At 38.8% G+C, this 15,067-nt stretch overlaps 1 protein-coding gene across 3 annotated transcripts in view; it reads left to right on the top strand.

Moving 5' to 3' along the window:
- The window catches only part of LOC145984375 (dedicator of cytokinesis protein 7-like), a 138,746-nt gene that overhangs the window by 71,403 nt on the left and 52,276 nt on the right, over window positions 1-15,067 (top strand). For all 3 annotated transcript variants that reach the window (XM_083118035.1, XM_083118037.1, XM_083118036.1), the window contains 3 exons: window positions 3,303-3,458; window positions 6,968-7,126; window positions 13,388-13,564. In XM_083118035.1, coding sequence (XP_082974161.1) covers window positions 3,303-3,458; window positions 6,968-7,126; window positions 13,388-13,564 — 492 coding nt within the window. The remainder of the gene's footprint in view (window positions 1-3,302; window positions 3,459-6,967; window positions 7,127-13,387; window positions 13,565-15,067) is intronic.

Below are 15,067 nucleotides of genomic sequence, written 5' to 3'. Positions count from 1 at the left end.
AAGTGGGGTTGATGGGAGTCATAACCCCCTTTGTTCCAATATTTCTAAAGAAAAGATTATACAGCCCCTTTCGAAAATCCTGGGCACTCCAGTTTTTGTGATATCTTCAATTGTATAGTGTCTGAATGTATTGGGTGTACGAGATTAGAACTAACGTCGCTGGTACACTTTTGAAGTTCATCTTTTGATAAATCAAGGAGCACCGCAGGACAAAGAAACAATTTTATTGAATGCCCGCAAAGTCTCTATTCTATCTTGCTGTGCCCTGCTGCACATACATTTAGTACCAGCCTGTGTTACTTAATAAGTGATATATTATTGTTTTCTCCAATTGCATCTGTATTTGACTGTAGAAAAAAAATGGAATATTCATTCAATATTTTAAAGAAAAGCTGGATGGAGGCCAGCATTCCCAAAGCTTGCAGCACCGCTTGCACCTTCTGTTTTTATAGCACTGTATAAAATAATACTACAACATTTGCTGAGCACAACAATCATTGTAAGTTGTTTAACTTCAATAAAATAAAAAATAATAGATTTCTAAAAAATCTCAATAAATTTATTTTTGATTACAATAGATGTGACTGTCGGGAACAGTGGAGCAGCTATGTCTTGTCCTTCAAGCAAGAAAAGCACTCCTGTGTCATCTCCAATGGTTCCTAATTTTTAACTCTTGGGTATGTCATAAAATGCCACAATGTATGATGTATTTCATCCCAACTTTGCAAATTTATCAATAATTATAATTTCATAATAAAAAAGCTCTAGTGAGGGGTGCAGGAGAAAAATGATCTCCCTCTTGAGCCTTTAATTCAACCTTGCAGCAAGCTACTAAGATTGATAGTTGTAGTTTGCCTTCATTTTTTTCATCATCACCCTAGTGGCGCTGGGGTACATGTCAGATGCTCTCTCTCCCTGGCTAGCCTTTCCACGGTGACTGTGCATAAAAAAAAAATGAGTGAGGAGGCAAATGTGGTGGGAATATTTTGTAGATCCTCTGTGAAGGGGTGATCACTTCACTACTCCTTTGATCCACCATAGTAATATTATACTAGTCCTTCACCCATTTCGTGCTTATCTTTCACCACCCTTACCTTTGTTCGCCCCCTGTCTCTCATCACCTTCTATCTTTCGTCTCCCTCTAATCTTTCATTGGCTCCTGTCGTTCATCGCACCCATCCTCATCTTTGTTTGCCCCTGTCTCTCATCACCTCCTATCTTTCGTCTCCCATATCTCTTGTCATTCTTATCTTTGTTCACCCCCTGTCTCTTGTTGCTCCCTTATCACTTGTTGTCTCCTATCTTTTGTCGTGCCCACCTTTCATCATTCTTATATTTGTTCTCCCCTTGTCATTCATTATGTCCTATCTTTCATTGTCCCCATCCTTCTTCATTCTTATCTTTGTTCTCCCTCTGTCTCTCGTCATCCGCATATCATTCGTCACATCCTATCGTTAGTCATTCTTATCTATGTTCATCCCTGTCTCTCTCTTGTCAGCCCTTATTATTCGTCACCTCATATCTTCCGTTGCCCTCATCCTTCTTCATTCTTGTCTTTGTTTGCCCCCTGTCTCTCGTTGCCTTCTACCTTTCGTCTCCTCTTGCTCCCCATAATGGTAGTTCTAAATAAAATACCACAATATTTGCTTTATTGCATTTCAACCATACATATTATTGAAGAAATAACAGTGGGTAGTGGGGCATGCTCCGTCCCCCTTTATTCCACCCTTGTATGTTTCTTAATTGGCACTATGTGTGTTATATTTAATTCCAACTGTGTAAATTATTTATCAATATATGAAAAAATAAAATACGTTCTCGGTGGAAGTTGTTCATGATGCCTCCTCAAGGGCCTCGGAGGGGGCGCCCCCCTTTAATCCACCCTTGGCCCATGCAAGGACTCAAACCAGAAACCCAGTAGTGAGATCGTGAGTCGACTTCTCAATTTGCTCAGCCACCAAGGTGGAAAAATAATACAATACCTAAATAGGAATTTAGAAAACTAAACTTGAACCTATCAATGAAATCTACTTAACTGATGAAATTTGATAAGATTCTGTAACCTGGATTTCGACCGAAGAATTGCAGCATAAGATCACAAAAAACTCAGAGCCATTAGCAAACTAAAAGAAGTTAGAATTGTAAAATGGAAAAACAAAAGATGGTTAATGCTAGATAATATATAACATAAATTAACAGATTAAAATCCAAGATATGGAAAGAGAGAGAAAATGTGGCAGACTTACAATTCATGGTTGTCTTCACTCTATCAAAAAATGGTACCTTGGAAAAGAATTGAATACTGAAAGCAATGGTTCTAAGTAGTGTGCTACTTGTAGCAACACTACTGTAGCTAGCTACAAAATTTGTAGCTGTAGCTGTAGTGGCGCTACATTTTTAAAATTGTAGCTGTAGCTGTAGTGAAGCTACAAAATTTCTGTAGCTGTAGCAAAAATTTTGCTACAGCTACATTTCTTCCCGGAGTTTTCAGGTAAATTTTCTATGCGGCAACAGTGTAAAAAAAAATCGACAATAATACTTACTTGTGTAGGAGGTTTAAAAAGACCACATCTATTACAAGATAATGTCAATATGGATAATCTAGATGATAAATGTCCTGATATCACAGATTATAGATATCCATGAAATTTATTTAATTGATATATGAATAATTTTGATATCCCGGTAACCAAATGACATACATCAATATAATTCGATCAAATGCTATTTATCTTCAAAATAAATATGTTGATATGATAAAATAAATAAAAATATGTTTATTGAAAAATATGTCAAATTTGAGTAACACCCTAATTGTAATACTCGGATATCAAATTTCTACTCACTTGTAACTTATATATGCATACATAATTCTCAAACTCTGTAGTGAAAATAGGTTACTGCGGTAACACTGCTATCAAAATGACAAAATGATGGGTATCATGATAATAAGTAACGGAATCTATTTTAAATGAAAAAGTTGCGCAAAAGTAGCAAAGTAGAGAACAGAAAGAGCATAGTGAGCTACTTTTCAGTAAATGTAGCTGTAGCTGTAGCGAAGCTACATTTTTGGAATATTAGCTGTGGCTGTAACAAAGCTACTTTTAAAATGTAGTGTTCTGATCACTGACTGAAAGTTTATGACATGCTTCCTTGGAGAAACTACAAATGCTAACAAACACAGTTGCTTCAGGCTAAAATGGAATAGGTTAGGATCTGAAGGCATTTTTTATATGTATGTGCTTCTAACTGACTATTATCTAATTAAAATAAAATGTGGTTTGAATATTTCTATTTTTCAGTTTCCAAATTTGCTATTTGATGAAAGTGAATTGTTCAGTGAGCTCTGTCTTTGCCTTCTGAAGCATTCCTTTTCTACCATCAGTGCTATTCGATCTGAAGCTTCTGCCTCCATTTATTTCTTGATGAGACAGTCATTTGTCATGACAAATGGTGCGGTGAGTTCAATATTTTTACAATATATCATCAGAAAGTGTAGAACTTGCATTTTCTAATAGATTGATTGGTTGATTGATTTAGTTTATTTTGCTTCACGTTTTGTATATTTTAACTTTTAGTTTCTTAGATATTAAACGAGAAGAAACAGTAATTTTTGCCTGTAGTAATATATGGGTGTGAAACTTGGTCCCTTACATTGAAAGAGGAACATAAATTGAGAGTATTTGAAAATAAGATCCTTAGGAAAATATTTGGACCTAAAAGGGATGAGGAGACAGGTGAGTGGAGAAGGTTACATGATTTGTAGTCATGTCCAGATATTATTAGAATAATTAAATCAAGAAGACTTAGGTAGGCAGGTCATGTGGCACGAATGGGAGAGGAAAGAGGAGTTTACAGGATTCTTGTTGGGAAACCTGATGGTAAGAGACCTATAGGAAGGCCAAGACGAAGATGGAGGGACAACGTTGAGATGGACCTAAAGGAAATCGGTAGAGATGGAAAGGAGTATATAGATCTTGCTCAAGATAGGGACTGATGGAAGGCCTGTGTTGCTGCAGTCATGAACCTTCGATTTAAGAAGGCTAGAGAGTTAGTTAGTTAGTTAGTTTGCTTCACGTTTGTGCCTCTTGACTAATTTGCGAAGATGGGAATGAGTGAGGAAATGATGAAATTGATGAATGGACATTCACAAACAAACAACTTTTATAGTGAGCAAACAAACAACAGCTGCACGTTGGTTCACTAGTACATTAACAAAGCACCCCACAGGCTATCTTTACGTGCAACAATCACAAACTCGACTTACACAGAATCAGTGCAGTGTTGTCAATCCACGAACTTTCGGAACTTCCCTCGTATTTAAAAAAAAATAGTTTTCACCATTATGATATTTTCTACCATACAGATTTCAAAGAAATTATTTATAATTAAGTACATCAAGTGCTGCAGATGTCCATAACACCCTAGTCGTATTTCATTATATACAGGATGTCCATAAAGTCTCACCCCACCCTGGGTATTGTGAGAACAGCTGTAAATAGTAAGAAATGGGGAAACACATATTCCATGATGTTCAGGGGGAAACGTTTTTAGGCCAACCATTGCCTACCCGAGCCCCCCACAAGGGGGTAGGCTGGGGTCATACTCAATTTTTTCAAATAGCAAAGGGGGGGGGGTCAAAGAATATGTTGTTTGAAAGGTCTGATCATAACAACAATAATACAGCAAATCCAGGGTCTCTACATAGCTCCAATTGACAATGGCGTGAAATCAAATGTGGAACATGACCAGGATTGGACAGGACTCCCAACTCCTACAGTAGTAATCCTATACAACAGTGGGAGCTGGAAAAATGTTCCTACACTGGAGCATGATTCGGAGATATCCTATCAGTGTCTACAAATACATACCCCCCCCCCCCCAAGAGATGGCAAGCATCCGTACACAAAACCTCATAATCATCGCACCCCCTGAGATTGCTACCAGGAAGACATGGACCGACATGCACAATCACAATTCAAGGCAAATGGTGAAGGAGGCAAGTAGTTACATGTACAATGCATTTTCTTCCTATTTACAGCCATTCTCACAGTACCCAGGGTGATTTGAGACTTTATGGACACCCTGTATATTTGGGCAGTGGATAAGGCTGCATTATCAATTGCTCATCTTTCTAGGAAGTAATGGAGAAGCTCTACACAGTATAATAAATTTGTAGCTGATCATAGTTTCTTCATAATAAGGTTGAAAAAGGTTAATGTAGTGCTCGCAATTCCCTGTGTTGTATTTTATATATATTGATTTAATTTATTTTACTTCGCTTTTTGTGCCACTTTTGGCTAATTTGCGAAGATGAGGATGAGTGATGACATGATGAAATTGATGAGTAGACACTCACAGACACCCATGTCCAGGTTGGAATTCGAACCCGCGACCTCTGGCATTTTAGTGCGATGTGCTAACCACTCTGCCATGGGGGCCAGCATAATTCCCTGTGCAACTGGTAACATAATTGCAGCATTGTGCAAGAAAATGGTTATCAAGTCTTTAAAAATCCATTATATCTATGCATGTAGTAAAGCACTGGTTGCTTCATTTATGTTTTGAAGCTGTACTGTTTCAATGGTTAACATAGAATATTGATCATCTTGGAAAGTTCTCAATTGGCAGAGCCTCAGTCTCTCAGTTCAACAATTCTCTCGGATGCAATATCATTCATTCACCTCCTACAATTAAACTTATTCTCTGTGTCAAAACTAAAACTAACTCCATGGTGCAACAGACTTTTGAGAATCAAGGCCTGCCAAGTGGCTTTTTGTTGGGCCAGGAGTGGTCAGTGCATCGAGTCCAATCACTGCTGTTTTCTGGCTTTTTGAGACTTCTTTTCAAGTAGCTCCCCAATTGTCCCACCAAAATATTTTCAGTTCTCACCAGGAATCGAACCCAGGACTGCTAAGATGCTAAGGTTAACACATAACCATTTGGTTATGTGTTAATAAAGAACAACAATAACTTTATTACTATTTAGAATCTTTGTTATTTCTTCCTTGCGCTTTCGGATTCCAAAGACTACTTATCTAGGTATAAAGTTAAGTCAATATGTCTTCTCTGCATGACTTCATGCCATAAAAGCAGATGGAGATGAAGCACATTCTCATTCATTGACTGTAATGAACTGTAATGAATGAACTTTGCACCCCACCTTGACTGTCTTAATCCCGTATGATGAGCCGAGGCCCCCACTGATGTGAGGTTCATTTACAATGACATGAAGAAAATTTCTACCAATTGGAACACTGCAGCTTCAATCTTTGGGTAAAAAAGGTAAAGGTAAAGTGTTCCCCTGTGCATAGCACCATGCCATGAAGGCGTATAGGGGGTGTGGGAGTAACGCCCCACACTTTCTTGATCCGGTCGTGAGTGGGGGTGATGTGATCAGCATCATGCCCCTGACCGCCTTTACCCCCCAGGGTTTCCCCCAGGTACCCATGTTATTCGACGCTGGGTGGGCGCCGGGGCCTCTTCCACCGTTAGAAAAGTTCCCGGATTTGAACTGGCCGGGGATCGAACCCGGGACCTTTAGCATGGTAGTCAGATGCATTATCGACTGAGTCACCATGGCCACCTCAATCTTTGGGTATATTTCTATAAAATATATTAAAACCTGAAGTAAGTCTTGAAGTTTTTCTGGCGATGAATGATGAATAAATTCTCTCGGGCTATTGACCAGGTCAATTCTGGAACAATTTCTGAGGTTTCAAGAGCTAACATCACTCTCATCTTCAGGGTAGAATTTGAACTGGACTGTTTCATACATACATTCTACCCTGAAGATGACAGTGATGTTAGCTCTCAAAAGCTCGGAAACTGTTCCAGAATTGACCTGGTTGATAGCCCGAGAGAATTTATTCATCATATTGAAACCTGTCCTATTTGTGACTTAAAACATAGATAAGTTATTTGTGTATGGCTGTGTATGGCTTAATAATAATAATTTCTTTTTCAGAACTTCTCAAGGCTAAAGCTCCAGTTGACACTATCTTTGAGCAGTTTAGCTACATCAAGCAAAGTAGCCAGGAAGGAAAATCTCCGTCGAGCACTAAAAACAATTATAATGTATGCAGAAACTGACAATAATCTCCAGGCTTCAGTTTTTCCAAGTCAAGTACGTAATTTTAGTGTACATAAAAAAGTAAAATAAAAAGTAAAGGGCTCCCCTGTGCTTTTCACCATGCATGAAAGTGTACAGGGGATGTGGGGTTAGGGCCCCACACTTTCTTGATCTAGGCCGAGCTGGGGGTGGTGTGATCAGCACCATGCTCCTTGCCGTCTTTAGCCCCCAGAGTTTCCTCCAGGTACCCACTTTATACGATGCTGGGTGGGCGCCGGAGCTGCTTGAACAGGTTGAAAAAGTCCCGGTTCTCCCCCATCGGGGATCAAACCTGGGTCTCTTGCATGGTAGTCAGATGCCCTAACGACTGAGCTACCACGGCATCCACAATTTTAGTGTACATTCATTCTCAAAATATATTAGATGCAAATTTCTAATTTTTAGTTTCTAAAGTTCAAGAACATTTAGTACGAAGGTCCAACTATTTTTTGTTTAGCACATATTTTTATTTATATATTTATTTATTTAAATAAGGTAAAGCTATTGCCTGTGAATTGCACCATGCTATGAAGGCATGTAGGGGAGGGGAGGGTGTATGTAAGGCCTCACATATTCTCGCATCATCTCCATAGTGGAACTCATGCACCAACCACCTTTACACCCCAGTGTTACCCCTAGGTGAATTACAGAGCCTCTTTACGGACATTGTCAGAAATATTCCCACCTAAGATCGATCATTCTGGAAATTGAACCCAGGTCTCCTACATGTCAGTCCGACACCCTACTGACTAGACCACCATGGCTCCTTATTGTGCAAGATAATTAGCTGATACAAATATGTAAATTTATAATGTAATATAGTATTATATAAGGCTCATAAGCATTAAAATGAAAGTTACTTATCTTCAAATTGGATTCTTAAGATAGAGAAACACTATATATTTTTCAACTTGAAGTTAATTTGTTAAAATGCCAATATCAATGTATATTATGTGTTATTTCCTAACACTAGCCAACACACATTTTGGTGCCTCAAATGTTAGTTCTGTTTCTAGGTATATTTGACCTGCTGATTCCAAAAATGGTACCAGTTTCCCCCCATCAGCTCTAGTTTTTGATATATTGTACATATGTCATATGCCACTCTTTGATCTGCTCGCCCATAATAAATGTATAAAAATCAGGACATTTTAATATGTTTTTTAAATTAATATATTTTAAGCATGAATAAAACACTTTAAAAATGGAAATAAAAATGTAATGCCTGAAAATCTACTTATTTCATACCAAAAGCACAGATTTATGACGTAAACGACTAGTCATTCGACACACAAGAAGCTCCTTTTGTAAGACTTCCGGAGAGTGGGATCTACCAGAACAATCCCGCATAAGAGTCCAACAATAGTCTGCCATCATGTGTACATCCCATCTTCCTTGGTATCTGTCTTCCATGGTTTTTATATCCTGGTGAAATCTTTCACCCTGCTCTTCACTTAAGTCACCAACATTCTCTGGAAAGCATTCTAAGTGGCTGTGCAGATAATGGAGTTAACACTCATGTTAATGCCAAGTCTGTTGAAATGAAAGAGCATATCCCGTACTAATTGTGTGTAGTTGACTGCCTTATTGTTGCCAAAAAAGTTTTTCACAAGAACAAATGAAGAGCAGGCACATGATTCAATTTCGTTCAGTGATGATATGAAATGTGGGTCATTCTTAACCATCTTCAAGTCTACACAAATCACCCATTGATGTTCTTAGTACTTTATCTTTTCCAAGACTAAAGATATAGTCTTGTACTTTTCTTTGTCCAATTGGAGTAGAACCATGTTTTTTGCCATTACTTGAAATAACACATTTCAAACAACGTTTTGAACTGTGAATGAAAAGACACCAATGACTTGGTTATATTCTGAAAGACCAATTTTCTTCAGAAGGCTTCCGATGTCATTGCAGAATACTAAGTTGTTGTCTTCGGTAATGAATGGCAGCAAATCTTTTTCTTTTGTTCGATAAAATGTAATTTTCGTTCCAGATTGAAGTACTTTCTTTTCCTTTAGTATGGAGGCAAGCAATTCCAAAGACTCCTTAAAAAGATTTAAGTCCATGACCAATTACTCAATTCATTGTGGTCAAAATGTTCATTATGTGAAGTTGTTTGGAAATCACTGTCACTTCCCCCACTTTCTTTACCTGTGTGATATCAGACATTCAAGACTCATCCCCTGAGAGCTGTGGTAGTGAGGTGCGGTTTTCCTTATAGTGCACAGGATCAGTGAACCCCCAGTAATATACGGCATTTACCTCGAGAATGGACAATAAACAATGTCTTTACCTTTTGACAATTTTTTGCTAAAATTTCTGCACAAGAAGTTATGTATTTGTGTCCGTAACACGGCAAATTCTTTTGCTGAGAAAGAGAAACCACGAATCGGCCGCCCTCGTGCAGACCCTCAGGTGAACCCCCACAGGAGAGCTCGTGCCAAAGTGAAGGTTTGGGCAGCAGGCAGAAGCTCGGGGTAGCTATATGGGCAAAATATATGGCAAAGGATACTGAGGAACCTCGATCTCCAACCAACGGTCATGCGCAGTTCGTGCTCTCTCAGTAGCAGCAGCAGAAGCCAGAAGGCACGTCCTCACTGCGACTGAGGCCCAGCTGGTTCCTCCCTTCCAGTGTTGCCCTGTGAGGTTCAAGTTTGAAGCGCATTCGTTACATATTCTATCTTCTCTCTTGAATAATTTTTGTGCCGAACTTCTTGGCATAAATGCAAAATTGTGGCAGAGAAGGATGAGTAGAAATGAATGAAAGCTGGAATTACACACGACGAATTAAAATAAAATAAATACATTACTAAAATAACTCGTGCATGCATTCAGACTTTTTCCTTAAAGATGGAAACACTTCGGATGTGTGAAAGTAAAAGAATGGCACGATCTTAGACAAGAAAGGATGACGTGACAAGCCATGTCGGTGTCAATGTTTCAAGGTTGTAAGTTTTCGAAGTGCTTGGATAGTTGTTGCAAAGTATTGATGCTCCGAAGGATGGACTACGTTACGTCATTTGATGCAGTGTAGGTGTTGCTGTCTGCGCAGGTAAGAAATGACCGCTAAAATGCATACAATTAACTGAAACATACCTTCTCGTCTGTTGAAAGAAAATTAGAGATAAAGCGTGTGCTGGTCGACCATCTCCAAATTTGAAGAAAGAAAAAATCTGTAGCGTTCCAGTGAAAGGGTCTCAGGTTTCTAGTACGTACATGCCATTGGTTGCCATTTCCCTTTAATAATTGTAGGACCTTTATAATTTATGGACTTCTGGAAGAGGAAAAGGGGCCACACCCGCCTGGAAAATTAATGTCAACCTAAAACTATTTATTACACACATATAATTTCATTTCAGTCACAGTAATTTATGATGATTATTAAAAAGACATTGCAGGGACTGAAGGAGTGTTTTTGAGAGAACAGCACTATTACAAGGAAAAATGTGCCTCGTTTGTTCCCCCTGGAAAAAAATGATCTTGCTTCCCATCCCTGGAACAAATCCTGAGGACATCCATGACTTCCATAAAACCCGAAATTTCTTTCATAGATGCACAATTTATTGTACTTAGTTTGAGCCCTAAATTTATATGCACACCTCTGCTATGAACCCTCATTCTATGAAAAAAAATATGTATCAATCTTTTAAGCCCCCCCCCCATCCCTTTGTTTCCCGAAGAAAGTCTATTTGTGGAAACTGAATATGTGTCATATGACTTCGGTGAACCCCCAGGAAAATAATGCACGAGCTGCCCCTGGTGGTAGTTCACGGAAAGGTGGGACGGGTACTAGATCCGAGTGCGGAACATGTCTCCTGGCTGAAGGCAGATCAGGGTAAGACCACTTGAAACTCTTATTTCAGTTGATGCCTGTGATATTAAAAACAAAAAATAACAGCCATCGAACGTTTTTTTCTGTTCCCTCCACACTTTTTTACTCCAAATACCAGGCAGATTCTCATTCCATTTGTCCCCTGGCGCAAATGCTCTGTACAAGTTTTGCATACAATATGAGTGTCCATGGCTTATCCTGATCTCCAAGCTTGACACCAAAATAACCTACATATGCTCTTTTTACAAACTCGGAAATAGGTTTCCTACTTGCTTTCAGTTTGTACTCGCAACAAATTTAAAAATACGTCAGGGTGATTCAAGCAACTCTGCCTTGAAGTAGCCATAACATCTACGGTGTTCGATCAGCAAATATGAAATGATATGACTGGGAATAGTTGTGAAACAAAGGTCAATTACATTTTCAAAATGTGGGTAATTTAAACACAATAATTGCCAAGTCAAATACGAAAACTTGTCATGACATCCCGGTTCTGGAGGAGAGATATCTTTTAAAGAATGGACTAAAATTGTATACATTCATATCTATCATATCATATCGATATCTAAGAAACTAGAGCTGATGCAGCCTAACCAATTCAATTTTCGGAATCAGCGGCCCCCAAAACCCCAGGAACAGGCCCAAAAACCAAGGCACCAAAAAAAATATATTTTTTTTTTGTTGGGAAGTGTAATTTACACACGTTGATTAAATAATTTGTTACTTCAGTACAAAGTTTTTATAATCTTTGAACAAGTTCACCAAATACAACTATTCAAAGTGGAATTTCCTATCTGGAGGATTATTTGTGGAGTTTATGGATAGATGGGGAAATGCTTGTACAGGGTCTTTTATGGTTGAGGCATCCGTGGAGCAGCTGCTGCTGCTGCATCCGTAAGTGGGATCGCATCTGCCGGGATTTAGACCTACAGCTGTATGCTGACCTTGGCAATGTAGGCATCAGTGCTTCAGTATTAAGATAACCGGTGTCCAGTTTGCACATGTTTGAGAAGTGTTAAGGTGTTAACAAGTGTTTTACATGGTTTTGTTTTAGTTTACGTATTACTGGTTCTTTTCTACAGTCTAATAATGCCACACTATCCATACAATTTGAGACAAAGCATTGTTATGTACGACTCTTACGTCATTTCAAATTCTTGTAAGGAAGTTAGAATGCATTTTGCAGCAGAATTCCCATATGTTCCTGTTTCACACAGAGACAATGTTCGGATACTTGTGAACAAATTTAGGTATTCAGGGAGGGTCTGTTCTCGATAAGAAGTGAAGGGTAAAATGGCATGTGATTAATGAGCAGAAACTAGATGATGTTGAAGTATGATCAAAAATCCCTCCAGCACCTTGCACAAGAAATGGACATTTTAATGACATCTGCATCGTGAGCTACCAAGCTTTTGAACCTGAAACCATACATTAGAGGAATTGAAGCAATTTCAGATGTGTTAGTGAATATTTCCAACAGATATGCCATAAATGTGTGGATGCAGGAGTACATAATTTCCTACACCTCTTGTAACAAGGTATGTGCTCATTTTAATTGTAGCTGTCAATGTAATTGTACGAGATTATTTCATTACATTCCTAGCAGTTCCAGTTACGTGGATGTTGCATCCAGTTTGCCAGCAGACATGATCATACTTCCCACCACATTATTTGCCGATCCATGGCCACCTCGACCATAAAAGGCACTGTATAATTCAACATGGAGACAATGAAGCAAGTGGAAGCATAGGCGTAACTAGGCGGGGGAAGGGGGGACAGTTGCCCCCCAAAAAATCAGGTTTCACAAAATTTACAAGTTAAGGATACTTTTGTTAACCTCCTGGGACCTGAAGTGCAAAGTAATAAATAGTTTTTTTTTATAATTTTGCAAATGTTAGAGCCATTTAGCAAAGGGTTCTTAGATGGAATGGAAACCTTTTGATTATGCCCCCTCCCCCCAAAATTTAAGCTCCAAGTTCGATTCTACCCCTACCAAGTTGGGCCCCAACTTGGGCCGAGGGTTACACATATTACCCTAGTTGGCGGATGCTTTACACAATTAATATAAACTGTATTCTCTATTCCCCTGTATGCTCCCTCCCTACTTCAGGCACTGATTTTGCCAGTCATTAACTTACAAAGTGCTAGTTTTCCCATTGATAAGATAACATACGACAACCAACATTTTGTCCATATCATATGACCATGTTAAATCTGAGTAAAATAAAAGAGATAAGTTTGTCCATATTGGTCAGTGATCTTACTGTGGGTTTTCTCTCTTTCACTTTCATTCTAAAAATATTCCTAAAAGCAAGAAAAATATTCATGACTGTTATTCATCTTATTTCATAGAAAAACTGCAAACAATTTTGTTCTTTATATAATAAGTTCATTTTACATGACACTTAACTATATATTCAAATGTATATTTCTGTTCACAGGTGAATGAACTTGTACACAATTTGTACATGATCCTCTCAGACACAATGAAGATTGAACAATTTCAGAAGGATCCTGAAATGATTGTTGACCTCATGTACAGAATTGCAAAAGGATATCAGAGCTCTCCATATCTTCGATTAGTGTGGTTGACAAATATGGCACACAAACATCTTGAGGTACTTTATTATTATGTTTTTGTATGTATGTATGTATGTAGTATGTATGTGTGTGTGTATGTGTCTGTGTTTGTTCGTTTGTTTTCATGTTATTATGTACTGACATACATATTCTCAATGTTGTCTCTCCCTCTTTTATGCAGTGTTTTGAGTGGGAAAGGGTTTGTGGGTGGATTCTCTGCCAAGAGTTTGAAGTGGAAATTCCTAGTTATGGGAAGCTTGGTCAAGTTTGAGGATATGAGGATGGATACTTGTATGGAGTAAGATAGAGACAATGGGTTCGTTTTTAGTCCACTTTATGCACAGATAGGCTAATTTGGGACTGGATCTATACTTTAAAGTGGGATCCAAACCACCATGTGTCTCCACCGGGGAATCCTTAGTTACAAGGTGAGGAGGTCCATGGAGACAATGGTGGGGGATGTTTATGCAAATTACCCTAGCTGGGTAAGATCCTTTATGAGAATTTTCCTAACTGGCTAATACATGGGCTATTCAGAAATCAACTTCCGATTGACTCGCAAACGGCAATACATAACTGCAGCGACACGACGCATGCACAGTAGCCAGCAGTAATGTGTAAGTACTCCACACACACAACTGCAGTTCATTTGCTTCAACAATGAGCGAGAGCGAGTAGGAACTGATGAACATGGACGACTGTATTACTGCTCCCGCCAGTTGTGAGGTGCATGGTGTGATTTGATTCCTTCAAGCAGGAGGAGTCAACACAGCCAAAATTTATCGTCGCTTGTGTTGTGTTTATGGCAATGATGTTATGAGTGATAGCCATGAGAGACTGACTGGTACAGGAAATTCAAGGCTAGGCCTGCAGACATGCATAATGAGGGAGGTCAAAGAAGACCTTCAATTGTAACTGATCAACTCATTCGACAAATTGAAGAAATTGTGCGAGCAAACTACTGTTTCACAATTTCACAACTCTCCAAGGAATTTCCTCAAATTTCCAGGACACAATCGACGATGAATTTTGTCTGTGTTGACTGCTCTCGCTTGAAGGAATCGAATCACACCATGCACCTCACAACTGGCAGGAGCAGTCATACGAGCATCCATGTTCGTCAGTTCCTACTAGTGCACTGTTGAAGCAAATGGATTGCAGTTGTGTGTGGAGTGTGATTACACATTACTGCTGGGAGCTGCGCATGCACCATGCTGCTGCAGTTATGTATTGCTTTTTACGTGGTAATCGGAAGTTGATTTCTGAATAGCCCTTGTAGTATTACCCCCTTCCCCACTTCAAGTGTGCTCTGCCCCAGCTAAGAATATTTACACAAAGCATCTATCCAACTATCCCAAGGCTCCCCCATCTAGAAAATTTCCATTTCAAGCATTGTTCTTATGTAGAACAAATATTGGAATATAAAAGCATAAAACGAAAATGCTCATTAAAACCAATAAAACTGTCTCATCTGCTTAATATAGTGTCACAAAGGCAGATATGGAGGTATATTCTGACTATTTGTGTCATTAGTTATCCCT

Source organism: Lepisma saccharinum, chromosome 2 (genome assembly GCF_977018435.1).
Source record: "Lepisma saccharinum chromosome 2, izLepSacc3.1, whole genome shotgun sequence".
In the NCBI taxonomy this organism is placed as follows: domain Eukaryota; kingdom Metazoa; phylum Arthropoda; class Insecta; order Zygentoma; family Lepismatidae; genus Lepisma; species Lepisma saccharinum.
This window is presented reverse-complemented; position numbering and strand designations above follow the sequence as displayed.